The following is a 22,877-nucleotide window of genomic DNA, read 5'->3' as shown; positions in this document are numbered from 1 at the left end:
TTACAGATAAAACAGCAATTATATACCAATCTACATGTTATTCTTGAGCCCTACAGGCGCCCCATAACCCTCTCTTGGTTGCTACAGTGGTTTACAAGGGTTTCCTTCACTTAGGGTATTCCTACAGGGTCAAACAGGGTACTTACAGGTGGCGGACAGGGTGCAGGAATTTCCTGTTCAGACCTGAAGATTCAATTACAGAAAATTCTGTCCTGATTCAAATTAGGAACTTGATAGCTCCATTCGAAGAGGGGATTCTAAGCTTTGATTTGAATAAAAAAGTTTGGTGATCCGACATCGGGAGCTCAAGTTATTGCTGATTTTCTGACACTAGGTATGTTGAGACAGCACCCAGATAACATACAGGGGGACATTGTTTGACATTGTTTTATCCAAAGCATCCAATCCAAGTCCATATATTTTGAAATCTGGTATACCCCCATGTAATAAGCTTCCCATAGAGCTATTAAGTATTGGGATTGGTGCTATAATATGAAAGAAACAGGGGATTAAGTGACAAACTGTCTACTACTACATCACTGTTTCCTAATGGCCAGGAATAAGAAGAAAGATCCTATTACTGAGGCATTGAATGATGGTGTCAGAGACTTCCAAGAGGATTAAAATTACACAATTGAAGCTTATAATGTTGATCAAATAGATGAAGAATTAAGCATTGGGATTGCTTATAGCACACATCAAGGACAACATGACATACATGAAGAGCATGTAGGTAATGATTATCTCCTACTGTCAAAAGAGTTGGGACATGTCAATGAAGGCCTTTCTAAGGATTTGAAGGCTTTGAATGAAGGTTTAACCCATATGAATCAAGGTTTGTTGCAAGGGATGGCACAAGTAAACCAAGGAATCTTTGATTTGCAGCAAAGCAATAAATCCTTATTCCAAGAGCTTATCTCAACCATAAAGAAAATTGGAAGCAAGCCACAAAGAGAACCTCAAACTATTGAAGACTCCCATGCAATTCCCCTTGTCGGTAATCTTTCCCATCCAAGCAAAGAGAAGTCTCAGCCAGTAATGCACACTTTTGAAAGGGGAGAACCATCTAGAGTGAGAGGCAATCATCATCCTTCACAAATTCATGGCATTCATACCCCAAGGCCTCAGTTTAGCAGTCCAAAGGATAATCATAGAAATGAAGGGGAACAAGATAACGCTTGATGGGATAATGATTATCATGGATGTGATCCTTTCTACAAGAATTTTCATCATCATCCCTCAAATGCACAAAAAGGAAATGCAGTCAACAACCAAGTTCATGAAGGTGGAAGGCATGATGAGCGAAGATCAACTCATGACATCCCAAACCAAGAGCATGTTTCAAACGGACAACCTTCATCTCATGGTTTTGGGCCAGCTACTTTTAGACAAAATCCATGGAATAAAGATTCATGGAGACAACAATCTCATGGGCAGCCATCTTACAATGAAAAAGAATATAAGGAGAAGATCAATATCACTAATTTCAAAGGAGATAATGCTTCACCTTCGGAATGGGAGGAGTGGATCAATCAGCTTGAATTGTACTTTACCCTTTACACTAGAAGTGAAGAGGTCAAAATTTATTTCACGGCTCTTCATCTTGAAGGTTACGCCCATACTTGGTGGCGTTACATGCAAAAGATTGGGCAAAACTTTGACTCTTGGGAGGAGTTCAAGCAAGCAATGATTGATGTCTTTGTGTCTCCTTTGGAAAAAGAAAGGCTTCAAAGAAGATGGTATGCATGCGCTCAAAGAGGAATGTCCGTTAGAGACTATTCCAATGCCTACTTGAATCTTTCCATGTATGTTGAAGGTATTTCAGATTTTGCTAAGCTGAATAAATATATTTTTAGTCTTGACCTTGCCCTATCATCGGAGGTAGGAGCTCAACAACTAAAAACATTACATGAGACCATACAATTGGCTGAAAGATACTCCTTGAGGTACAGAAGAGATACATGAAATTTTCAGCAAAGAAGTATGGGCAATAATATTTCCAATCAACTTACAAAGTATGGGCAAGTTTTCAGCCAATTGAGACACTCTTTTAGGCAAGAAAACAGAGGCTATAACAGTCTAAACAATTATAACAGCAAAGTGCCAACATTTCCCACTATTTATGCCTCTAAACAGGGTGGAAATCTTGTACAAAAATAGGGATAAACTTTCAAAAATGTGGTTGAGCCAAGAGGTATTTTTTCAAGAGCTGAAAATGCTCCTAAACTGCCCCAAAACAGTTCTAACAGCAACTTCCTTCATTACGACAAGCTTAGGGAAATGCATGTAAAAGAATTATGCTTCAAATGTGGGGAGAAGTGGTCACAAGATCATAAGCTGAAGTGTAAAGCTAAGAATTTAAAAATCAACATGGTGATCACTGAAGAAGTGGAAGTTGTAGAAGAAGAAGATCAAGAGAGAAATTTACTGCATGTTGATGCATACCCAATGGTTGAAGAGATTCATGACGAAGAGAATGCCACCAACGAAGAATTCTATGATCCTATGGATGGATTTCCTTTTGATCCAGGTGGTAATCAGATTCTCATGCTTCCTTGTGTACCATCTCACATGATACATGGACCGGTTGCAAAGAGGAAAATACACTTAGACTCAAAGGTTTGATTAATGGCAAGGTTGCACATATTCTAGTGGATACGGACAGCACTCATAGTTTCGTCAATACCAAATCTTTGAATGGGCTGAAGTTGCTACCCATTGATATGGATTATTCCTTGCGGATACAAGTTGCTAATGGTGCATATGAGTCTAGTAAAGAAGTGTGTCCATATACTTCAATTGAGTTATCGCCCTCTTACACAATAAAAGTAGACTTGATCACTTTGGATATAGGGCCTATTGACATTGTCATTGGATGTAATTGACTGAAAACACTTGGCAAATTTACCTTGGACTTGGAGCAAATTCAAATGGGATTTAATTGGTAAGGACAGCACATAGAGTTGAAAGGCATAGACCACAAACAAACAGAACTCATTTCCATGAAAAAATTGCGAAAAGAAATCAATGCCAAGTCATACTTCTTCACTCTTTTGCTTGCAAAAGTAGGCGAAGGGCAATTAGCAAATTAGCCATTTTTTTCTTCAAAGACATGGGATCCAAGATTAGAAGAGCTATTGGAGGAATACAAGGATTTATTTCAGCAACCAGCATCTTTACCTTCAAAGCGAGAGGCTGATCATCCTATTGATTTGTTACCTAAGACAAAGCCCATCAACAAATCTCCCTATCGCTTGTCTAAGTTTGAAAGGAAAGAGGTGGAGCGACAAGTCAAAGAATTGCTGCAAATGGGTTTAATTCAACAAAGTCAATCACCGTTTGTCTCTCCTATGCTCTTAGTAAAAAAGAAGGATGGATCATTTCGCATATGTATTGATTATCGAGATTTGAACAAGTCAACGGTCAAGAATATGTATCCTGTTTCCCAAATTGATGATCTTTTGGATGAACTTAAAGATGCCAAGGTCTTCACCAAAATAGATATTCGATCGGGTTATCATCAAATTCGAATGAAGGAAGGAGATGAGTTCAAAACAATCTTTAGAACTGAAAGAGGGTTATACCACTTCTTGGTTATGCCATTTGGGCTTTCCAATGCACCCGCTACTTTTCAAGTCCTCATGAATAAAATATTGCAGCCCTTCTTGTTCAAAACAGGCATTGTTTTCTTTGATGATATCCTAATCTGTAGCAAATCCAAGAATGAGCATTTGAAGCATATGAGAGAGGTCTTTGACACATTACAAAGACACACACTCTTTGCCAAGATGACGAAGTGTTTTTTCATGGAAGATAAAGTTGAATACTTAGGTCGTGTTGTGGGAGAAGAAGGGATTAGAGTGGACCCCAATAAGGTAAAATGTGTTAAAGAATGGCCTACTCCTACGAATGCAACCTCTTGAGAGGATTCCTTGGGTTATCATCCTTCTATAGAAGGTTCATGAAGAATTATCCTCATGTGGTGGCTCCATTGACGGATAGGCTAAAAAAGGAGCCTTTCTTTTGGAACTTCATCTCCGATCAAAGTTTCAATGAGCTGAAATCTCTTCTAATTTCAGTACCCATCATTGTATGCCCGGATTTCTCTAAGGAGTTTATCATATGTGCAAATGCTAGTGGAAGAGGAATTGGAGCTTTTTTATGTCAAGATTATGGAGTCATAGCTTATGAGAGCCGAAAGCTTGATGACAAGGAGCGTCAACTACATGTTTATGAGCAAGAGATGTTAGCAATATTGCATGCTATCAAAAAGTGGTATCATTATATCTATGGCAGCCTTTTCAAGGTCAAAAGTGATCATATCATCGTGTGTTGAAATACTTTTTTTCACAATCAAATTGATTTCCCAAGCAACGAAGATGGTTAGCTACTCTTCAAGGATATGACTTTGAAATATCTTATATGACTGGAAAAGACAATGTGGTAGCGGATGCCTTATCAAGAATGTGGGTATGTTCCATTTCTACCATTTCAACCATGCATAAGGATTGGATCCATGATGTTCAAGAGGAGTATTTGCTTGATGAGTAAGCATCAAAGATGATGAAAGAATTTCAGCAAGGCAAAGGAGAAGAATATCCAAGTTTCAAATGGCACAACGGTCTTTTATAGTATCGTGGTAGAGTATTCTTGATACCACAATCTTATTTCAAAGACCGTATCTTGTATAAGATGCACTCTTCACCTTTAGCGGGATACCATGGGTGGTTCAAAACATTTGACAATATCCATAAGAGTTCCTATTGGAAGGGCATTTGGAGGGATGTTAAGGATTATGTTATGCAATGTCTTCCGTGTCAACAAAATAAAGATTCCTCTCTTCTACCCGGTGGTTTACTTTAGCCATGTCCTATTCCTTTAGGCAAGTGGACTTATATTACAATGGATTTTATTGTGGGATTACCTACAACAAAGCATGAGTAGAATAGCATTTATGTGGTGGTGAACCGGTTGACTGAATCGGCTCATTTTATCCCTACCAAGGCTCAATTTACAGCAAAGCAAGTGGCTGAACAGTTTATGGAATGTGTTTTTAAGTTTCATGGTATGCCATTGAAGGTAGTATCCGATTGTGATACTAAGTTCATGGGAAGTTTTTGGAGGAGTTTATTCTCTTCTATGGGAACAATTTTGACTTCTAGTACGGCATATTATCCCAAACCAATGGCCAAACAGAGCGTGCCAATAAATGGTTGGAAGTCTATTTTCGTCCTTTTTGCCATGACACTCGAGCTTTGTGGGATCATTGGTTACATCTTGTTGAATTTTGTTATAATAATACTCATCATATGGGCATTGGCATGTCGCCATTTGAAGTGCTTTATGGATACAAAGTGCAAATACCTTCAGTCCTTTTTCATGAAGACGTGAATCCACAAGCCAAGGCTGAAGTTGAGAAAATGGAAGCTCTTTTGCATCAATGCAAAGAAAATACTAGGAAGGCACAAGATGTTATGAAGGCTTATGCTGATGAAAAGAGGAGACCTTTGGAGTTTGAAGAAGGAGATTGGGTATTTCTCAAAGTGCCTAAATCTAGATATGCTTCTCTCAAAGGTGGTCATAATAAGTTGGCCCATTGTTACTATGGGCCTTATCAAATCCTCAAACGAGTTGGTGAGCTTGCATACAAGCTTGATTTGCCTTCTTCAACAAGGATACATTCTACCTTCCATGTTTCCCAACTTAAGAAATATGTGGGTCTAGCCATAAACGTTTTAGAAGAGTTACCTCCCATGGATGAAGATGGTCTTATTATTTATGAACCTGAAAAGGTTATTGGCAAAAGAGAAAAGGTTTTAAGGAACCGTTCGCTGCTAGAATACCTTATTAAATGGCGAGGTTTACCCATGGAGGAGTCTACTTGGAAACCATCATCGTACCTTGATTCTTTTCCATGGCTTTTGCAGGAAACATAGTAATATTTGAACAGGACAGCTTGCTGTATTAAATTTCTGTCATAAAAATAATTGCTCTATGGTCATCAGAATTGGATTTTTATGGTATGGCTGGATACTAGGGATTGTCTTTTACGTTTCTATAGCTCATACATGGTGATTGGACATTTCTTCTTCAAGTTATGGTTGATCTTGTGCAGCAGTTTGTTTTGGACAGTTTCCAGTAGTATATTCAAAATTTATACTTCATGGACATATGAGATCTTCTTCAGCTTGGAGTTTCATTACAGCATGGATTCAACATTTACAAAGCTATCCTTGTAATCTTTCCTTGTAAATTGTCCCAATTCCAGCTTTGAGAAAAAAGCTCTTTTAGGCCGGGATGGCTTGTAATAAAGCATAAATGCCTTAGTCTAGGGTAAGTATAAAAGGTGGAGGTGTAACATGTGAATCATCTTTTTGTCATTTTACAAACATTACTTGTTTGAGGTCTCAACCTCCCACCATCTAAGAGGGTGAATACTCTTGGCCACCATAGCTTGGGGTGCATACCTTGCTGCAGCCACTCATCATTTGATTCTCAACCAACATTGGTAATACCATTTCATGCCAAGCCACCTTGGCTATGGCTTCTTGGCATTTTGTGTCTATTTATTGTATTTTCAGTTTAAAAGCTTGCTGTGGAAATTAGCTTCTTTACAAAAGAGATTGATGACAGTAAGAAGTTGAAGAATTTAATGATAGCTTCAAGATCGAATGCGTACAATAGCAAATCTTTTTGCTAAATTGGCAAAGGATCCCCAGTTTACTCGATTCTTGAATGCACCAAAGAAGGACAGTAAAGGCAAAGAGAAAAAGACACCTTCTACATCTTTGGGATAGCCACAAGAACCGAAGGAAATGCCTAAGCCTTCTTTAGAAGATTCCAAAACCCTTGATGAGCACAAACAGTTGGTATTCGTGGGGCAGTAAGTGCAAATGCGTGGCCAACTTGGTAGTGCTAATCCATGGGAACATGAACAACAAGGCAATTATGCACATGCAAGCATGGGACAACAAATATACTTTGGTGGTGGTACTGCTCGTGGTTTGGTAGTGTTCCCTCTCCAAATACCTTCTCTTCTAAATCCTCTACAAATGACTCCTCCGTGCACATCCACTAATGATATGCCACATGGAGATTCTAGTGAGGCTTTTGCAGCTTTAGAGAGGGGTTCAAAGATGAAGAAGTTGAAGGCCCAGTGTTATCACTGTGGCAAGAAAGGTCCTTTAAGGAAGGACTGCAAAGAGTTAGCGGCTTTCAGGAAGAAAAAAGAGCAAAAGACAAAGCAGGATGTGGACTCCTCCGATGAGTCATCATCTACCTTAGATTTTGATTTGGATCCTCTAGCCAAGGCAAAGTCCAAGGCGCGAACGAGATCCTCTTCTTCGGATCGTGGGAAGGGCTTAGTGGCCCCTTTGTCAGCTGCTTTCTAGTGGTGGTGACGAGGTTATCTCTTACGACTCTCCAGTGCCAGAGAGGGAGAGTGAGAGGGTGGTGAGATGGGGCAGTTGCGCCTCATCTATATATCTATACAGATGCACAGGATCCAGAGAGAGACATCCCTGACGCATCGACCAAAGTTTGACAGGTATAAATCTTGGAGCTAGGATTAACATTCAGATTCATGATGGGCTGGTTTCTTCACAGAGAGCAGGTGGCTTTCGTCTGGAGCTCACATGAGGGGACACTTTGGCGATCTGGCCAAGACGGGGAATCCATGGTCATTTTTGCACTGCGGCATTGGTGATAGGATAGTCACATATGCTACATTAGGGGCATTGTTGACAGACATTGAGAGTTGCTATGATCTTCTCTATCTTCAGGAGCTGGTACGATCAACATCGACATCAGGTTCTCTCCAAGGCACCTTGGTGGTGGCTTACACACCCACTACTTGGGTATCCATGGTTCTACTCTGGTGGAGATTGTTGTATGTACTATGATGCAACATTATCATTGTATATTGTATTGTATTAGATCACCCATGATCTGAGAGAGGGTGTTAGCAGATTAGTCAGTTCATGGTTGAGTCTGTACTTGTGGTACAGCAGGCTGGGCACAAAGACATTTTTTAGGCATTTTATTTGTCATTATTTATTGAGGTTTAGACATTATTTGCAGCCAGTCTGCTAGCATTTAATGCTGGCCGACCAGTCATATTTTAGACATTTATTTGGCCTATATATATTGTCTGGCTCCCTCCTCCATTCATTCATTCATCACTGAATAATCCTTGGAGAGAGGAGGTAGATGCCAGTACCTTCACAGCCGGTGACTCACGTTGTATCTGTACTGTCTCATGTCTTGGTCTATGGATTCCATTTCCCGAGTATATATCTGAGTTCTCATTTGTATTGTGTTATCTCTTTCTTTTCTTTTGTCTTGTGTTTAGCAATTTATTTCAGCACATGTTTATGCTTCCATTGCTGCTGCACTTTTGACAAAGGGTTCTAGAAGGTACTTGGTGAAGTTTTAGAATTATTCACCAATGGATGCCAAATGGATGGAAGAGGATGACTTGGCAGATTATCCTCATTTCTTGCAGCTTTACCTAGATGCCTTTCAGTTAGAGTCGACTTTAGTTCGGGCTACGTTAGGGTCAGCAGAGCAAGGGTCTGGAGTATTGTTTGATGCTCTATAGGGAGGTAGTACTTTCCCTCCTCCAGTTATGGACAACTCTTGTATGTAGTTAATCTCGAATGTATTCAACATGCATCCAAGGTACTGCGCTGACAGTATGTTTGCCATGAGGTCACTACTTAGTATACTAGTCATTGTGAGATGTATGCAAATGAGTATGAGTTTCACTCGGGCAGTGGAACTATACTTTTTCATCAGCTTATGATCAATTTAGCATGAATTTTGCCTCAATTTTGAGACAAGAATTTTGATCAGTTTCAACTTAGTTTTTTAATTAGCTTAAGAACCGTTTATGGTTCTTTTTGGATCAATTTTGCATTAGTTTTTGCATTGATTCCTGGTTAGTTTTTGCAATGAGTTTGTGATCAGTTTGAGGTTACATTTGTAGCAGTTTGTGATCAGATTTCAGATCAGCAACAAGTGATTAGGTTTATGATCAGATTAATGGTTTATATCTAGTTCTCTGGACAACATTATATGTTATGATGCCATTGATGTTTTAGCTATGGTTTATGCTTGGTTATGCTATGCTATGGCTTGGTTTTGCCAAATGAGTTAAGCTCATGAGAAATAGACATGTCACATGATAATGTGGCAATGTTTTTGAGATTCTTTGTGAGTCTTATGTTATGCTATGTTGGTTGGTAATTTTCAGCATATATTGGGTATATGGAATGGTTGAACAACAGTGCGCAATGTTGTGTTGACTATGATCCCCTATGGAAATTCCAGTGTAGTACTTTGCTTTTGATGCATTTGGTAGTGCAATCGAGGACGATTGCCAAGATTTCAAGGGGGGGTTACCATGAAAACATGTATTTTTAAAACCTCACTTAACATGTGGATTAATTTTAAATCACATGGTTAAGTGAATGTTGCACATTTGAGGTGGGGAGGGGGTGAGGGAGAGAGGAAATGAGAGAGGGAGAGGAAGAGAGAAAAGGAAATGAGAGAGAGAGAGGAGAGAGAAAAAACATTAAACATAATAGGGAAAGAGAGGGAGAGGGTGAGGGAGGGAGAGGAAATGAGAGAGGGAGATAAAGAGAGAAAAGGAAAGGAGAGAGAAAAAAGTGAGAGAGGGAGAGGAGAGAGAAAAAGAGAAAAAACATTAAACCTGATAGGGAAAGAGAGAAAGAGAGGGAGAGAGTGAGGGAGGGAGACGAAACGAGAGGGAGAGAGAGAGAAAAGGAAATGAGAGAGGGAGAGGAGAGAGAAAAAATGAGAAAGAGAGAGGAGAGAGAAAAAGAGAGAAAGAACAGAAAAAGAGAGCAAAAACATTAAACCTAATAGGGAAAGAGAGAAAGAGAGGGAGAGGGTGAGGGAGGGAGAGAAAACGAGAGAGGGAGAGAAAGAGAGAAAAGGAAATAAGAAAGGGAGAGGAGAGAGAAAAAAATGAGAGAGAGAGAGGAGATAGAAAAAGAGAGAAAAAACATTAAATCTAATAGGGAAAGAGAGAAAGAGAGGGAGAGGGTGAGGGAGGGACATGAAATGAGAGAGAGAGAGGAAGAGAGAAAAGGAAATGAGAGAGGGAGAGGAGAGAGAAAAACCATTAAACATAATAGGGAAAGAGAGAAAGAGAGGGAGAGAGTGAGGGAGGGAGAGAAAGTGAGAGAGAGAGAGTAAGAGAGAAAAGGAAATGAGAGAGGGAGAGGAGGGAGAGGAGAGAGAAAAAGAGAGAAAAAACATTAAACCTGACAGGAAAAGAGAGAAAGAGAGGAAGAGGGTGAGGGAGGGAGAGGAAATGAGAGAGGAAGAGAAAGAGAGAAAAGGAAATGAGAGAGGGAGAGGAGAGCAAAAAACATGTAATTTAACTATTGTCCAGTCAAATTATTTTTCAAGGCACCAAAATAATTACTAGATTAATTTTCTGTATTTAAAGACTAAAAGTTAATATTTAATTATAGCTAATGTTGGAAAAACTATTTGGAAAGGCTGCCACTTGTTCAAAAAGCCCATTCAAGATTGAAAAACGTCTTTAGAGTCTAGAGAGAGGCATTTTTAGTGTATTTAGCCTGCAAGAGAGAGGGAGAAGATGTTGGTTTGATTTGCAGCCATTGGAGGACCTTCTGAGGCAGTGAGGGGTTGGAGAAGACCGATCAATAGTAGATGACAGCATCTATAGGCTGTTGAGATAGGGCAACAATAGTAAATGACTGATTTTCTTCAGTTCTTTGCATCTACAAGCTGTTGAGACATGGCAGTAGTAGCAAATGACAGATTTTTTTCAATTCTATGCGAAGAAACTTTGAATTTCCTCTCTCTATAGCTTTCTCTCTCATCTCTCAGCCATTTTACTGCCTTGCTTCGAAGATCTCAGCATTTGGACCTTTGGAGGTTGAGAAATTGCAAATTTCTCTGATGTAAATCCTAATTTACAACAGGAATTAGGGTTTAGCAGTAGCCTCGAGAAGCGTGTGAGAAATTGGAAGCTCCAAGACTTGGATTCAACAAGGTTGAAGCTGAATTGCAGCTTAATTCAGGTGGACAATTAGCCAACCATTGAATTTGGGGCATTTCCATTGTCTATAAAGTGGTTGAAGGCCAATTAAGTGCCCGAATCAAGGGGCAAATTAGATTGAAGACTTGCTGGTCACTTTGGACAGCAACGTGAGTTTGGATTGCAAAGGGGGTCGGGAGAATCCCATTGTAAATCAACTTCTTCTTCAATAAAGCTAAAGAAATATCTAAAGGGACGCCAATTTTGGGGCCGATCGGATGTGCATTATTCAAGATTAGTAGGTAATTTTGTATTTTCAGATTTATATTAATTGTTTGTTGTTATATTTAAAGTTGTAATCATGGATTTAGTACCCATCCACGGAAGGAAGGCTTGGTTATAGTGTGCGTGGTTCTATTCTCAATGAAGAGATTAGACGCAAGGCAAGTGGGCAAAATAGTGAATTAGCCTACAATGTAAGAGAAAAAGTGTAAAAAGATTAAATATTGCAAATAAAAACAAAAATTGCAGCAAAAGCAAGGAAAAACAGCAAGATGTAACTTGCTATCAGTGTGGAAGCAAAGGGCATAAAAAGCCCGATTGCAAGTACTTCAAAAGGGAACAAAAATGCATCAAGCAGACTAATGCAAAAGGCAAAAAGAATGAAAAGAATAGCAGCTCTACCCCCAAAGAAATAAAAAAGTAAATGTGGTATCTAGTGTTGTTATTGAGGAGATAGAAGAGGATAAAGATGCTGATTTGCTAGTTGTATCTTTAGATCCATATGCTATGACAGTGAAGTACCTGTATATCACTAAAATGGATGTAATAGATGCTTTGTTGTTAGCTCATGATGGTTTGTCACAATTGTGGATTGTTGACAATGGTGCTTCATTTCATGCAACTCCATATTTAGAGTGTTTTTCTTTTTATGCAAAAGGTAATCTTGGAAAAGTCTACCTAGGCAACAACCATGCATATGATATTGAAGAAATGGACACCATACACCTGACTCTTGAAAATGGTCAAGAATTGATCATTCATGATGTTAGGTATGTGCTTTGCTTTAGGTAGTGGAATATCATGAGGAGATATATTTTTGAAATCTCACTTAACATGTGGATTAATTTTTAATCACATGGTTAAGTATATGTTGCACATGTGAGGTGTGTTAGAGTAAATTCGCGAGCTCGGGACGCGAGAAAATCAAGGGCTGTCAAAGGCAAAAGTTGCTATAAGTAATGCCGTATAGGTACTTGGTGGTATCTAGTGACAGGTGTTGGCCTAGGTCATTCGTTTGGCCATAAGTGTCAGTTAGTGATACTAGGAAAGTAGCGTTTAATGGCTCCTAGCACCAATTTGATGGTAAAAAATGACGTAGAGACACTTGGAAATGGAAGTTGTCTAGCCAATTTAATTATTGGCCAGTTAGATTATTTTTTAGGGTACTAAAATAATTATTAGATTAATTTTGAGTTTTAAAAGATTGAAAATTAATGTTTAATTATGGATAATGCTGAAAAAACTATTTAAGAAGGTTGCCACTTGTCAAAAATGCCCATGCAAGACTGAAAAACGTCTTTGGAGATTGAAAATTTTCATAACCTTGTATTATTGTGAGCTTTGGTTAACTCTATGTATATATAGGTAAACAAGTTACTGGCATTTTTAATGTATTCAGCCTGTAAGAGAGAGAGAGGAGATGCTGTTGGTCTAATTTGTAGCCATTAGAGGAACTTCTGAAGTAGCCAGGGGTAGGAGAAGACTAATCAACAATAGGTGTCAGCATCTACAGGTTGTTGAGGTAGGGCAGCAGTAGTAAATAACTGATTTTTAAAAGTTCTTTGCATCTACAAGCTGTTTAGATAGGGCAGGAGCAGTAAATGACAGATTTTCTTTAGTTCTTTGCCAAGAAAGTATGAATTTTTCCTCTCCTCAGCATTCTCTTTCATCTCCCAGCCTTTCTATAGTCTTGCTTCGAAGATTCTAGCATTGAGATCACCAGAGGCTGAGAAATTTCAGATTTCTCTGCAGTAAACCCTTATCTGCAGTAAAAATTAGGGTTTAGTAGCAGCCTAGGGAAGTGTGCTTGAAATTGAAATCTCCAAGACTTGGATTCAATAGGGTGGAGGGACTAATAAATAATTGAATTTTGGGGCATTTTCCATCTCCATCAAAGCAGGTGAAGATTAATTGATTGCCTGAATCAATGGGCAAAAGTAGATTGAAGACTTGCAGGTCATTTTGGATAGCAAGGGGAGTTGGAATACTGAAAGGGATTGGGAGAATCCAATTGTACATCAACTTTTTCTTCAATTAAGTTGAATAAATACCGAAAGGGGTTTCAGTTTTGGGGCCAACAGGGTGTCCAATGTCCAAGATTATATGGTAAAGTGTGCATTTCAGTTTTGCAAATTTGTTAATTGCTGTAAATAGTGCTGAATGAGGTTATTTACCATTCTATCTGAGGAGAAAGGCTGGTTACATAGAATGTGGAAGATACAGAAAGGGTCTATCCTAGTCACTAGAGGTGGTAAAAAGGAAACTCTATATTATCTCTACTGTAAGGCACTTTTTGAAAAGTTTGTTGGAGTTGCTGAAGTGCAGTCACACATGGAGCTATGGCACAAGTATCTTGGACACATGAGCCAAAAGGGTTTGCAAGCTCTTTTTTCACATGAAAGAGTTCATGTGGAAAACTCAAAGCTTGACTTTTGTGATGATTGTGTTTTGGGTAAATATATAAAGAGTCCATACTCTCATGGAGCCTATAGGAAGACATGTATCTTGGATTTAGTCAATTCTGATGTATGCACCATGCCAATAAAAACTCACAATGGTTTTTGTTATTTTGTGTCTTTTATTGATGATCATTCTAGAAAGCTATGGGTTTACTTGCTCAAGTAGAAAAGTGAGGGATTGGACGCTTTTAAAAGGTTTTATGCATTTGCTAGTACTTAAAAGGGTTTAAAATTAAAATGCATAAAAACAAATAACGGGGGAGAGTATGTATATAAAGAATTCAATACGTTTTGTGATGCCAATGGAATTAAATGGGAACTTACAGCTCATTATTATCCGTTATCTAATGGTGTGGTTGAGTGAATGAATCGCACATTATGTGAGAAGATTTGGTGCATGCTGTCCACAGCTAATCTCCCGCAATGGTTTTGGGGAGAGACTCAAAATTGCAGTGCATATTTGCAACCGATCTCCGCATCGTGCACTTGAAAGTGATATCCTTGAAGATGTTTCGTCTGGAAAACGTGCTTCATATGACTACTTAAGGGTCTTTGGCTGCGAATGCTATGTACATGTACTTGTTGATAGCAAGACCAAACTTGACATGAAATCTCATAGAGGCATCTTCATGGGTTATGGAGGTAAAGGTGAAATGGAATATAGAGTTTGGATTCCAAGCATGAAAAAGGTGCTACACAGCCGAGATGTGGTATTTAATGAGTCAAAGCTGCTAAAAAATGTCACATCTAATGACTTAGATAAAAAGAAAATGAAATTTCAGCATGATTAGCACCTTGAACGGCCATCAGCTATACTGAAAATTCAGCTCCATTTGATGCTGGTTATGATAATCAGCGTATCATCATTGAGCTAGATGAATATGGGCAGCAAAGGAATGCTGAAAATCAGCTAGGGCAACAAAATTAGCATGCTGAAAATAAATTACAGCAGCTTGAAAATGTATTACAGCATTATGAACATGTAGTTCAACAGCCAAATAATGAGGTCATTGACATTCCTTTAGATGTGGATCCATTACCTGATAACACAGATCAATGGGTAAGAAGGTCTACACATGTCAGAAGACCTATACAAAGGATTGCACAAGTTCTTTGTAGTAAAGAAAGCATGTTATGGCCTCTCACAACCACAACAGAAACATATAAAACACCATGCTGCTTGAAATTACCCTATTGCTGTAGATAACTTCCTGAATCAATTCACGCCCATTTTAGGCATTTAATATTCAGGAACGATATGCATACATGAAATACATATTATGTTCATGAATATAGAACTACTGTCCTGAAAAGTATCGCGTAGTTTATTGTCATCATGATCATTCCTAATTGAATAACTTGAAGTAGACATAATTAATATTTAGGAGACCAACATTGGTAGATAGAACCAAACATCGACGACCATATTTTGGTGCTGTCTTGAAGGATTTCACATTCTTGATCACGTAAAATTTGAAAAGATACAATTTCTTGACCCCTAAGACAGGTGCCTAAACTTCAAGTTAACATGATATGAAATATAAAGTTACTTTACACATGCTAATCCTAAAAGCCTACATGCATATAAGTACTAAGGTATAAAAGTACTCAATAGACGACGGAATCCAAGTCCTAACAAAGCACATAGAGAAAAGAGCAATAGTAACTAGAGGGTGGTAATGAGAACATGACAACCAGATGCACATAAGTCCTCTCTAAAGCCGAGTAGTGTATCACAAAGTGAAAAGACAGACCAAACACAACCAGAAAATAGCTAGAAACGTGTCGCCCACCCTTGCACAAAAACAAAAAGTCAAAACGCAAAGTCTAATAACAAAATGTAGTGAGGAACTGCAGTAAATGCAATCCACTTGTAGGAAAACAGGTCATCTCAGTCCGTTGTTTCCAAAACGCAGATTTGGAAGGGTCAGTAACAAGTCCCTAGTCTTGAAACAGCCCCAGAAATCTGTAAATGTAGATGGGAGGCTGCAAAATGTTGAGAAAATAGTAGAAGAATAGGCTGAAAAATATCAGTGGAAGGTCACCCTGGCTGCAAATTAATCGCAGCAGCAAAAATAGGTCTAAACAGCAGACAAAAGTCAAAACTCAGACCTGAAACAATGTAAAACAGCAGCAACAACAATGATCCTGCAATCTGATACCATGTGAGAAGTGGATGTAGTGATGGAAGCATGGAAAATTGTTGTAATAGACCGCTGAACGCAAGAGACAAAGAAAAGAGAAACATTGCAAAAAAAAAAAAGAACACTGTGCAAAGAACTTAGAAGCAAAGAGATGCTTGGAAAATGGAATCTTTACACCAAGATATGAGACAATACAGAATCAATGTGAGTCACCGAGAGTGAAGGCACTCGAACTTGCTCATCTCCTTCCACCAGAACCTGTCAGATGATAAATATAATGACTGTGGAGAAGTGGCTCAAATACATAGGCAAAAATAATGCGATAAATGGCAATAGGTCAGCTAGCATCTAATGTTGGTCAGCCATCATAAAAATGCCCAAAAAGACATCATAAAATGCCACGTAAAATGCCTAGATAATGTAGGAAATATACTGGTGCCCTACCCACGGGCATGTCTACTATGTGACTTGTATATGTGAGGTATTAGCTAATTATTTCAAAGTGTGGGACCCAAGACCCCGAGATATGAGTTGATGCCAAAGGCAAAAGTTGTAATAAGTTATGTATGATAGGTACTAGGTTGTACCTGGTGTTGAATTTGGGCTTGGACTAATTTATTGGCCACCAACATCAACGATGACATCAGAGACTTGGCATTAATCAATTAATTCATGGGAGTCTAAGGGCTAATAATTGCTTAGGGATACTTGGAAGACAAATTGGCCTAGCCAATTTTACTGTTGGTGGGTGGAATTATTTTTTTGGACACTAAAATAATTATCAAATTGATTTTTAGAATTAATATCATGAAAATCAAAATAATAAGTAAGATAATGCTGAAAAATGCAATCAGAAGGTTGCCAAATTTGAGTTGTACTTCATCCATTTGCAATAAGAGTTAAAGAAATACTGCAAGGGGTGCTAGTTTTGGGGCCAATAGGTTGTCCATTCTCCAAGATTAAAGTTCTAACTTTTACATTTTCAATTTATGTGAATTTATTCTTGTTGTAATTAATGATAAATTGGGTTAGTACCGCCCTGTCCGAGGAGGAAGGCTAGTTTTAACTAGTGGTAATTGTTTCATGCTTGGTGACTTATATATTTCTTGGTTGAGCAAGAAGTTGTCTATAGTGGTTATGAGGGTTTCCTTGAACTTGAGGAAGACCATAGGAGTGATTATTGAGATGAGGCTTTGGACAACCACCAATGCTACCTAGTTACTTGGAACAACCTCAAGTATATGGTGGGATGAATAATTCATTATGGTAGCCACCTATTGCACATGGATCTTGGAGTAATGATGTGCATAGACCGTTGTCAATGGGGATGTACAATAATGCACAACTAGACATGCATGGGCAGCAACATCATTATGATAAAGAATACAAGGAGAAGATCAACATAACTAATTTTAAGGGTGATAATCCATCACCAGCTGAATTAGAGGAATGGTTTGATAAATTGGAGATGTATTTCACCTGGTATCCACGTGTGGAGGAGGCAAAATTTTGCTATGCAGCCCTTCACTTGGAAGGATATGCACATACATGGTGGAGATATATGGCAAATATTGGGCAAGTTTTCTTAACATGGGAAGCTTTGAAGAAAGCAATAATTGAGTTTTTGATTTCACCCTTGGAAAAAGAGAAATTCAAATGGTGTTGGTACTCTTTTCAACAACATGGCCAATCGGTTTGGGATTACTCTAACCAATTTCTCAACTTGTCTATGTATGTGGATAGCATTTCGGATGGAACTCAACTCTGTAATTACATTTTTGGACTTGATCCCGCCCTCTCATCAGAAGTTGGAGCCATGCAGTCCACTTCAGTGTATGCTGCAATTCAATATGCAGAGAGGTGGTGTCAAAAGTACAAGAGTTCTAGACAAGAAATAGGGGATTTAAGTACTTACAACAGTAATCCCAACAAAGTATCCACTTATGCCATAGTTTCTTCATCAAAATAGGGATGTAAGTGCAGACCTATAGTTCAAGCCAAAGGTAACTATACAAAGGCTGAAAATTATAAAACATTGACCACAAATGGTACTAACAGCTAGTAACAAGCTAGAGAGATGAATTCCAAGGGATTGTGTTCTAAATGCGGAAAAAAATGGTCTCAAGATCATAAGAAAAGTTGCAAAGCTCGGAATGCTAAGATTAGTATGCTAGTCATTGAAAATGTGGATGAACAAGAATCTCATGAAGCCACTTTGTCCTATAATGAAGCCAACCGAACAATGGAGAATGCCAACTTTGAAGAATTCTTTGATCCAATGGACAGCTTTTCCATTTGATCCAGGTACCAGTGATGGAGTGCATGTTTTCATGGATGGTATACATGGATATTATGGAGGTGATGATTTCTTTCATGGTCACCCATTTGACCTTGGGGTGAATTGCTTCGAGTGACAATCATTCTACCAGGCTTATAATGCAGATTTTCATATTTGTTCTAAAGGTATTCACCTCTCTCTCCAAAGAAGATAAAGACCTTTCAAAATGGTGCTCTTAATACAATTATAGAATAGTGGACAGCTTGCTGTGTGAATTTTCTGTCATGAATCACATTGTCTTCTTGACAACAAATATCCCATTTTATGTGATGGATGGGTTCTTTATGGTCTCTACTTCACAACAATATTTCATTCACGTCCATCAAATTTCTCTATCACAAATTATGGGCAATTTTTTATGGCAGCCATGTTTCTGACAGTCTATAACAACTGACTGGACTCTCTTACTTGTTTCACTCATTGAAGGGATCTTCTTTGGCCTGGAGACTTTTATTTCAGCATAGACTTAATACTTCAGCACAGGTTGACATGCCAACAAGCTATCCTCGAACTATTCATTGAAAAATTTCTGAAATTTTGCAAGCTGAGGACAAAGCTTCTTTAGGAGGTGATGGTTTGTAATAGAGCAAACAAGTGTCTTGCAAAGCATAGGCTGTGTGAATGGCCTCCCCTCAAGCTCCTTTAGTTGTATTTCATCCCTCAATCACTCATTCATTCTAAATTTTTTTCTTGTATGCTTTTGTCTAAGTTGATTGTGTGTAAGTTGTCTTTATACACGCTTCAATGTTTTCTTTGCAAACCCTAGCATACCTTCACAAGGAGGCTATAGAGAAGTCATGAGGTTGAACCTTGCTAGTTGTCCGCACAAAAAGAGACTGCACATGGGCTGTAGCCACCAAGCCAAAACTTATTACAGGTAGTTCATAGTGCAAATACAAGTGAGGTGAGCATGAAAATTGTGTCCAAAACTGATATGCCCTCAAATACAAGGCTGGAAACAGTCCGAGCTCCTTCGTTGCCGTCATATTCCCGTGGAGCTCACAACTAGGAGATAACAACATGAAATAAAACAGGCTAATGGAAATGACACTTTGTTACTAGAGGTGCAATATTGATCTTTACTTGTATGATCATGTGTAGGACCTATTAGAAGTGGATGCAGGAACGGAAGCATAAACAAGTGTTGAAATAAACTGCTGAACTTAAGAAAGAAGAGGATGAAAGAGAGAACATTGCAAAGAAGAGATCTCAAAAGAATGCTCGGGAAATGGAATCCATGTACCAAACATGAGACAATTGCGTATGATAGTGAGTCATTGGTTGCGCAGGTATATGACCTGGGAGGAGGAGCCCCCAAAAATAGGCAATAAATGTGCCTATCATAAATACTGGTCGGGCACATCATAAATGCCAATCTAGCATAAAATACTCACAAATAAAATGCCTTAAATAGATGCAAGTGTGCCCAGCCCTAACAAGCATGCAAAGACTCACACATGAATTGACAATCCTGCTAATAGGATCAATGCTTGGTTATGTGTCTTTTCTTGTTTAATCAAGAGAGTCTGCAATATAGATGAGCAGGAGTGTCTAGGTACCTACAAAGGGAGCCCTCTCCCACATCCCTTGTTAATAAGGTTGTTGAGACCTCCTCTATGCAAGCCAAACAGAGTCAGAGCGGGTAGGCCTGTTCACACTACCATGGAGCATACCATTTGCCTTGTTATGCGTCTTTGCTTATGCATTCCATCAAGAGAGTCTGCTATATAGATGAGCAGTAGTTTCTAGATACCTATGAAGAGGCCCCTTTCCCACCTCCCTTGTTAATAAGGCCTTTGGGACCTTCTCTATGTACAAACCAAACAGAGTCAGTTTTTGGCACACTTAGCTCGTATGGCTGGTGAAGTACTGGATGTGGGCTGGCGGTGCTCTCAAACAGGTCTTTATTACTCTGAAGACTCCTGCCCTGTAAATATCTGGTAAAAGAAAGCTCTCTTCTTGTGGTGGATGAGATGGAAGGAGGTGTCTCTCTGATTAGTAAACTCCAGGATTACTTTTCTTTGCAGATGTGCCTTTGTTTTGTGGCAGTCATCATACCAACAGTTTTGAGGCATGGTCCCGTATGAGGCGCCACTAAAGGGTCTACTAGTGGCAGAGGTTTGGAAGAGTAGTTGTGGCAGAGGCATGAAGTGATGCTGCAGGCTGGGTAGTAAGCTCCTTAATGATCAATACTGTCTAAAGTTGGGAAAACCGGTGAAGTGTGATATGGGTGTGGGCTACAAGGGAACGAATGGTTGTGTGATGTGCCTGCAACAACAAAGAGGAGGATCGATATGCATGAACAGCAGCCACCCAAATGGAAGTGCAGAGACAGTGAATCCCACTGTGTGGATTGGGGAAGAGCGGTGCAAGCACAAAAGTCATCTGTGCCTGAATTCTCCTATTGAACCAGTATCAAGTTTTGTGTACCTTTTCAGACTTCTGGATAATTTTGTGCAGCTGTTATTGTCTAAAGTTATGGATGCAAATTTTGGGAGGTCACTCTACTGTTTGAGAGGATTCTCTTGTTGTAAATTGTGCCATGCACATTTACTTTCTAATTGATCCTTTTATTCATGCTCCATTAATTTCAGATTGGGTCCAGGCTCAAGGCAAGGCGACAGGCCAGAGAAATGTGAAAGCATTTTTTCCTGCAGAAGACACATCTGCGAATGGTAGTAATCTAACACTATGCTATGTCAGTGCAATTCCGATGGCAGATGAGCTAAATTGTGTCAGACTTCGTTTGTGGCAGTGAATGTTATAATTACAGGCCTGGGTCCAGATTATACTAGTCTAGGTTCATTTGGAACCGTAGATGCCTTTGCTGAGAACCTGGTGAGTGGCAGGATTGCTATTTGCGTGATTCTCTGCAACCGCCTGCTGTATCTGTCTCAACAAATTCACTCTTATTTACAGGTAAATAGTCTTGACAGGAGTTGGAAAAAACCGCCAGGACAAGCAGCAGCATTAGTCAATTCTCGCTCCAAAAATGGTGAAGACTGACACGAGAACTTGCTCCTTGGTCCTTCAATCGATTGTTCGTATATCCATATATAACGTTGTGCTAATGCACTTCCAGACAAGCACGCAAGGCATTAAAAAAATAGTATTTGATAATCAGTCATCGTCAGCAATTTTATCAAAGTGTTCATGACATGCAGGTTTCTATTATCTCGAATATACAGTACAGCAGCCGGGTGAGAAGAAACGATGCCTGCTCTCTGTAGTTGGCATGCGTTTTAATGGGTGGTATAATCGTCTGTATACAGTAACAGGACAGGTTAGTATGGTTGTACATAAGCTGCTATTGTGATTGTCATGCTGTAATGCCATCTCACGTAGGTAAATTTTATGCTGACAGTATTGGGAAGATGATAAAGATAAGTATGGTCCAATTGTACAAAAGGTTAGTCTCGATTGGTGAGTGCTTGGCCTAGTCCGCTTCCCAGTCTTGTGGGTTGACATGACAAGCCATTCTTATCTACAGGTGGTTGATTCTTTCACGTTTTTCTGAGCGTTTTTGAGCACATGATGCGTTTCTGTAAGTATTTCTGAACCCCCTGAATCTGGGCACATTCTTATTGGATTTGCTCAGTTCTCTCACATGTTTTTTAATGGCTGTAGGGTTTTAACCTTCCGCAATCAGTGTGGTTTACATTCGGCAGCATTTTTTCCACAAAGTGCGAATCGCAAGCATGCTGGTGAAAAGCCATACCCTACAAGCGTTAGAGAGTCTGAAAATAGTCTCAATAAATTGTACGTTGGGCATGTGTACATTCATTCAAAAGAGATGGCAAAATGAAAATGGTGCTAGCCAGTTTGTCCAAATTCCACTATTTCTGCAAGAAATGTCTTACCTGCTGTGAACTATCTTGGCACATGTTTTTCTGTCTATGTAGTTTGTCCTGATATGAGCTTGTGTTCCACAACAGCATTTTCGGAAACAGTTTTGGTCTCTGCGATGGCTTTTTGCATGAATGCACTATTGGCCACTGTGGGCAGTATGGAAACTAAAAAAGCACTTGGTCCTTGCTGATTTTTTCATGTACCTTCTTCAGTTGGCCCATGTGGTATCTATGCTTTTATACCAAATAAACAGTTTTACCCCTCTAATCAGTTTTACCTTTGAGAATATTATATCAACTAAACATTTTCATTCACTTCCAAAAGCAACTTACATTTGATGATATCTAGGCCACATTAATCTTCCATATGCATTTAAATGCCAACCAATGCCTTTAAAGTTTTCATTCTACCTCATGTATGCATTCGATTCTCTCCTAAGTGCTCAAGTCATATAACAAAAGTGATTGTATTGTACTATTCAAGATTAAAAATCATCCAATGTTAAAGTTTTCATTATTCCTTCCTTATGTATGCCTCCAATTCTCTTGTAAATGATCAAGTCATATATGGATAGTGATTGTATTATTAGATTTATTTCCATACCCTTATCTCCTCATACGACAAACAATTGGCTCACAGTTTGTTAGTAGTTGAGTCAATTGAGTATGTTTTCTTGGTTCACTTGTGCATCCAAGATGACCCTCTACACTGTCCCCTTTTGAGCTCCTTGACCAGTTTTGATATGAGCATTGTATGCGGATATGAGATGA

At 39.0% G+C, this 22,877-nt stretch overlaps 1 protein-coding gene across 5 annotated transcripts in view; it reads left to right on the top strand.

The window, feature by feature from the left end:
- Nucleotides 1–22,089, top strand: part of LOC148026243 (Photosystem II reaction center PsbP family protein) — a 49,605-nt gene extending 27,516 nt beyond the window's left edge. For 4 of the 5 annotated variants that reach the window (XM_087693547.1, XM_087693546.1, XM_087693550.1 and 1 more), the window contains exons 4-10: nucleotides 20,853–20,933; nucleotides 21,014–21,096; nucleotides 21,178–21,253; nucleotides 21,423–21,541; nucleotides 21,623–21,681; nucleotides 21,749–21,802; nucleotides 21,886–22,089. In XM_087693547.1, coding sequence (XP_087549673.1) covers nucleotides 20,853–20,933; nucleotides 21,014–21,096; nucleotides 21,178–21,253; nucleotides 21,423–21,541; nucleotides 21,623–21,681; nucleotides 21,749–21,785 — 455 coding nt within the window. In that variant the 3' untranslated portion in view covers nucleotides 21,786–21,802; nucleotides 21,886–22,089. The remainder of the gene's footprint in view (nucleotides 1–20,852; nucleotides 20,934–21,013; nucleotides 21,097–21,177; nucleotides 21,254–21,422; nucleotides 21,542–21,622; nucleotides 21,682–21,748; nucleotides 21,803–21,885) is intronic. The other variant, XM_087693548.1, reaches the window with a different exon arrangement.
- The last annotated feature ends 788 nt before the right edge of the window (nucleotides 22,090–22,877 follow it).

The sequence above is a fragment of the Lygodium microphyllum genome, chromosome 14, assembly GCF_053477565.2.
Source record: "Lygodium microphyllum isolate KBCC chromosome 14, Lygodium_microphyllum_v1.1.10, whole genome shotgun sequence".
Taxonomy (NCBI): Eukaryota; Viridiplantae; Streptophyta; class Polypodiopsida; order Schizaeales; family Lygodiaceae; genus Lygodium; species Lygodium microphyllum.
This window is presented reverse-complemented; position numbering and strand designations above follow the sequence as displayed.